Here is a 5,406-nt window from a genome sequence, read left to right as displayed (position 1 = left end):
ACACCACACACACACACACACACACACCACACACACACACACACACACACACACACACACACACCACACACACACACACACACACACACACACACACACACACACACACACACACACACACACACACACACGAGACAACGAGACAGAGACAGAGAGAGAGACTACACAGGTTGGTAGTGGATGCAGAGAGACACGTACAGACACACACACAGGCACCCTTCACCACACACACTATTCACTTCCTTCTCCCAGCATTGTTTCAGCATCTGATCCAAACAACGTCAACATCATGGCACCACATCCTATGAGTCAACAAATACCCCAGTAACCCAAAGCCCCATCCCCTGACCATGTGGTCATATTAATAAAACCCATATCATCAAGCACACCCTTGCCTTCCATGAACCCTATAACCCAAGGGACAGTGTGATACAGTAGTTTATGGTTGGCTGTTTGTCTTTGCATATGACATCACCCCTGCCCAGCAAATACACTTAATAGCATTGGCAGTCATTTGAATAGCAGAGGCATGGTAGTCATTTCAAGCGTGTTAGCTATTCCCTGGCCTGAGATTACCCCGAAAGGAGGGAGGAACATCTACYGTATTGGGGGATATGGGCATTCCCATTGGTTACATGCTGCTCTGGCGCCATCTATTGTTTGTGAAATGGAAATTCAGGTTCAACCATTAACACTGCATGACATTTCACATTTTAAATCAAATCAATTTAATTTGTCACATGCACCCAATACAACAACCTTACAGTGAAATGCTTACAAGCCCTTAACCAACAATGTAGTTAAAAAAAAAACAAGTGTTAAGAAAGTATTTACTAAAATAAACTGAAGTAAAAAATAAGAAAATAGAAAAATAACAAATAATTTAAGAGCAACTATAACATAACAGTAGTGAGGCTATATACAGGGGGTACTGGTACAGAGTCAATGTGGAGGCTATATACAGGGGGTACTGGTACAGAGTCAATGTGCGGGGGCACAGGTTAGTCGAGGTAAAATGAGGTAATATGTAGTAAAAGTATAGATACCTTAATAGAAAGTTACTCAAGTAAAAGTGAATGTTACCCAGTAAAATACTACTTGAGTAAAAKTATTTGGTTCTAAATATACTTAAGTATCAAAAGTAAAAGTAAAAGTAGAAATAATTTCTAATTCCTTATATTAAGCAAAGCAGACAGAACCAKGTTCTTGTTTTAAAAATGTACAGATAGCCAGGGACACACTCCAACACTCAGACATCATTTACAGATAGCCAGGGGAACACTCCAACACTCAGACATCATTTACAGATAGCCAGGGGCGACACTCCAACACTCAGACATCATTTACAGATAGCCAGGGGAACACTCCGAACACTCCAACACTCAGACATCATTTACAGATAGCCAGGGCACACTCCAACACCAGACATCATTTACAGATAGCCAGGGGCACAACTCCAACACTCAGACATCATTTACAGATAGCCAGGGGCACACTCCAACACTCAGACATCATTTACAGATAGCCAGGGGCACACTCCAACACTCAGACATCGTTTACAAATAGCCAGGGGCACACTCCAACACTCAGACATCATTTAACAGATAGCCAGGGGCACACTCCAACACTCAGACATAATTTACAGATAGCCAGGGACACACTCCAACACTCAGACATCATTTACAGATAGCCAGGGATACACTCCAACACTCAGACATCATTTACAGATAGCCAGGGGCACACTCCAACACTCAGACATCATTTACAGATAGCCAGGGGCACACTCCAACACTCAGACATAATTTACAGATAGCCAGGGGCACACCCCAACACTCAGACATAATTTACAGATAGCCAGGGATACACTCCAACACTCAGACATCATTTACAGATAGCCAGGGGCACACTCCAACACTCAGACATCATTTACAGATAGCCAGGGATACACTCCAACACTCAGACATCATTTACAGATAGCCAGGGGCACACTCCAACACTCAGACATCTTACAGATAGCCAGGGGCACACTCCAACACTCAGACATCANGGGAACTTAACAGCTGCGCAGGAGGATGAACTGTCCCGCTGGCCTGGTCATCTCCACTAACATCATGGAATGTGTACTCATACAAGCCTTCGGGATATTGAACAAGATTCAACCCCTCTCACCTGGGAATGCCTGATAAGCGGAAAAAAGAGGAGTGTGTTTCCTGGACCAGCTGGGAAAGGCACTTATAAATCACCTTGTCCAGGTTGTCCACACCTCCTTTGTTGTGGTTGTAGTCCAGGATGACGGCTGGCTTCCTGTCCTCATGATCACTGATCTCAGCTGTTTTGTGCAGTTTGCTCAGGAGGACCACATTCTTGTTCCTCTTTGGGAGGTAAGAAACTAGAGTGGTGGTGAGGGTGAAGGCAAACTTGGATGAGAAGGCCTCTCTCCCCCTCGTTGCGAGGAGTGCATGGGGGAGCTCAGGCTTGTTCTTTCTAACTGTGCCAACCATGGTGATCTTCCTCTTCAGGAGCTGCTGGCTGAGTTCATAAGAGGTGAAGAAATTGTCACGCGTGACGTTGTGCCCCCTCAGTCCATCTGTCACATCAAGCACAACCCACATCCCCTGATTCTTCTCCGGGCCTCCACTGGTCGGCTGTACTGACTTGCATCTTCCAAGCGTAGCTGGATTGTGCGTCACAGCCCACCCGTATCTTGATGCCGTACTTTGCTGGCTTGCTGGGCATATACTCCCGGAAAGGACAGCGACCCTTTGATAAAATAGATTACTATCAGTAATTAGTATCAGTGTCACAGAAAACAAATCACATAAATCAATGATATTACAGCAATGCATAATGAAATGCACAGTGAAAATCTCTTACATTACAGATGGGAAAATAAAAATGTACCTCTGAAAGGAACCAGTTGCTCATCCACTGTTACTTCAGGCTGAGGGTTGTAGAGGTACGGCAGACGCTCCACCCAGACCTCTCTTATGGCCGCCAGTTTGTCTCTCACACGTCTTGCAGGTCTTGACTCACGGTTAGCAAATCGTAGCGTTCTTGAGAAAGTGTGAAAGACTTTTCCGTGGCATCATGACACGGAAAATCGTCCTTCCACTCTCTGCATCCCAGAGACTACATGTAGCCTCGCCTCTGGACCTCTACACACCCGCTAAGATTAGCAGCACTACGCAGGTCAATCTCATCCATCCTTTTCCAGTTGTCTCCATATTTACAGATGGTTGATTGTGCTGCCATCCTGCCCTGGTTGTCATGTGGTGACAAGAACCATGTTATTTAGTGTGTTCTTTGACAAAATGTCTCTCTTTCAGCTTGGGGGATTTCTTCTTCATCTGAAGATGATGCATCGTGCTCTGGGTTGTATTCTTCCCCATCCTCTTCTTCAGATACCTCTTCCTCTTCTAAATCATTGTTCTCTTGTTCCTCCTGGACATCTGAAGAAATCTGATCTACGACCTGTTGGGCACTGAAACGTGCACTCATGGCTTCAGCAAAGCGAGAACTGGAGGGACTGTCATCTGCAGCACCTTTATAGCCTCTGACTGCATTCCCCATTAGTCAACAATGATTTCAAGACTTGCTTAACTTCTCTGCTCTACGGATCCATTTAGCGGGATCATTTTCCTAAACAACCACTGAATTGCAGGGTGCAAAATATTACTAAAAATATTTATAGTCATGCAATCACAAGTGAAATATACAAAAACACAGCTTAGCTTGTTGTTAATCCACCTATCGTGTCAGATTTTGAAAATATGCTTTGCAGCGAAAGCAATCCAAGCTTTTGTGAGTGTATCAATCAATGCTAGAACAGCTACCCCAAATTAGCATTTTCACGAAAGTAAGAAAAGCAATCAAATGAATCGCTTACCTTTGATAATCTTCAGATGTTTGCACTCACGAGACTCCCAGTTACACAACAAATGTTATTTTTGTTCGATAAATATTACTTTTATAACAAAAAACGCCATTTGGGTTGCGTGTTATGTTCAGAAAACCAAAGNTGTCTGTCTGTCTGTCTGTCTGTCTGTCTGTCGTTCTTCCTGTCTGTCCGTCACCTCAACACACAGACATCCACCGGCCTCCTGAATAACCTGTTTCCACTCGGTTTCCAGCTCTCTGACCAATACAATGTAGCAATGGGATCCATTCCATTTAACCTTAGTGTAGTCTTAACATTCTGTATACTCCCCTTGTCCTAAGGGTAAAAAATGATCCTCCTTCACTAAACCCCTAAAATAAAGCAGCTTAATTGAATTTTAAACCCCAAATCTATTTTGCATGAAGAAACAACCTGTCATTCATCACAAACGTTGTGAAAATCTGGGTTTTCCCTCTTCACAATGCAGAAAGACTGAATTTAATCAGTGGACACCACTCGTTTTTATTACAACACACCTGTTATAATTGTTTTCTTTACTAAAGTAGAGGTTTATTATTATTTTGCTGAAGGTAAAAATAAAAACATATGTTAACATTGCCAAAGCAAGTGAAGTAGATGATAAACACAAGTGAAGTAAACAATAAATAATAAATAAATAATCCTTATGTCTCTCTCCATTTCTTCCTCCCTTCACCCCTCTTCTCTCTCTCACTCTCTCACACAGTAAGAGAAATGTGCAGAAAGTCGTTTTGAATGGATTTCATTGAATGAAAGTAACAGTATTGAACGTTTTTGGCAACATAGTGATATATTCTTGTATACTGTACAATGAGGAATTAAACTACACAATACTAGTCTTCTCCCACTTTTTTAACCATTGCCCCCCACCCACAATGTGTATAAACAACAACAATAAATAAGAATAAAATAAGGTAATAGATACAAAACAAAAAATGCGAAGTACATAAATCAATCCACTCTAATTAGCACATGTAGGACAGTATGCAAGTGTGTGTGCATGGACTTTATTTCTCACATGTGCAGCACATAGTATTTGTTTTACAGTCCTTCTTTGAGGGGCAGAATTGGCATCTCCTCTTGCCTGCCCCAGCTGCAGCCTCAGTTGGATCAGGACAAGCTTCAGCCCCRTGAACAGCTTTCACAAGCGCTGCAGAGGCTGCTGTGCTGGGGAGGCACTCCCTTCTTTGAATGTGTGGGGTTATAAGTGCCTTTCCCAGCTGGTCCAAGAACACACTCCTCTTTTCCCGCTTATCAGGCATCCAGGTAGGGTTGATCTTGTTCCATATCACAAAGGTATTGTATGAGGACACATCAATGATGTTATGGTAGATGACCAGTGTCCAGTGGGCAGTCATCCTCCTGCAGCTGTAAGTTCCAATCACCTTGTCCAGGTTGTCCACACCTCCTTTGTTGTGGTTGTAGTCCAGGATGATGGCTGGCTTCCTGTCCTCACCATCACTGATCTCAGCCGTGTTGTGCAGTGTGCT

General features: G+C 43.3%; 1 protein-coding gene across 1 annotated transcript in view; it reads left to right on the top strand.

Moving 5' to 3' along the window:
* Positions 1 to 2,654, top strand: part of LOC139026450 (cell migration-inducing and hyaluronan-binding protein-like) — an 8,464-nt gene extending 5,810 nt beyond the window's left edge. Inside the window, exon 4 of the mRNA XM_070441792.1 lies at positions 2,520 to 2,654. Within this exon, the coding sequence (XP_070297893.1) occupies positions 2,520 to 2,654 (135 nt within the window). The remainder of the gene's footprint in view (positions 1 to 2,519) is intronic.
* Positions 2,655 to 5,406: the final 2,752 nt, after the last annotated feature.

This window comes from Salvelinus sp. IW2-2015, unplaced genomic scaffold (assembly GCF_002910315.2).
Source record: "Salvelinus sp. IW2-2015 unplaced genomic scaffold, ASM291031v2 Un_scaffold4814, whole genome shotgun sequence".
Lineage (NCBI taxonomy): Eukaryota > Metazoa > Chordata > Actinopteri > Salmoniformes > Salmonidae > Salvelinus > Salvelinus sp. IW2-2015.
This window is presented reverse-complemented; position numbering and strand designations above follow the sequence as displayed.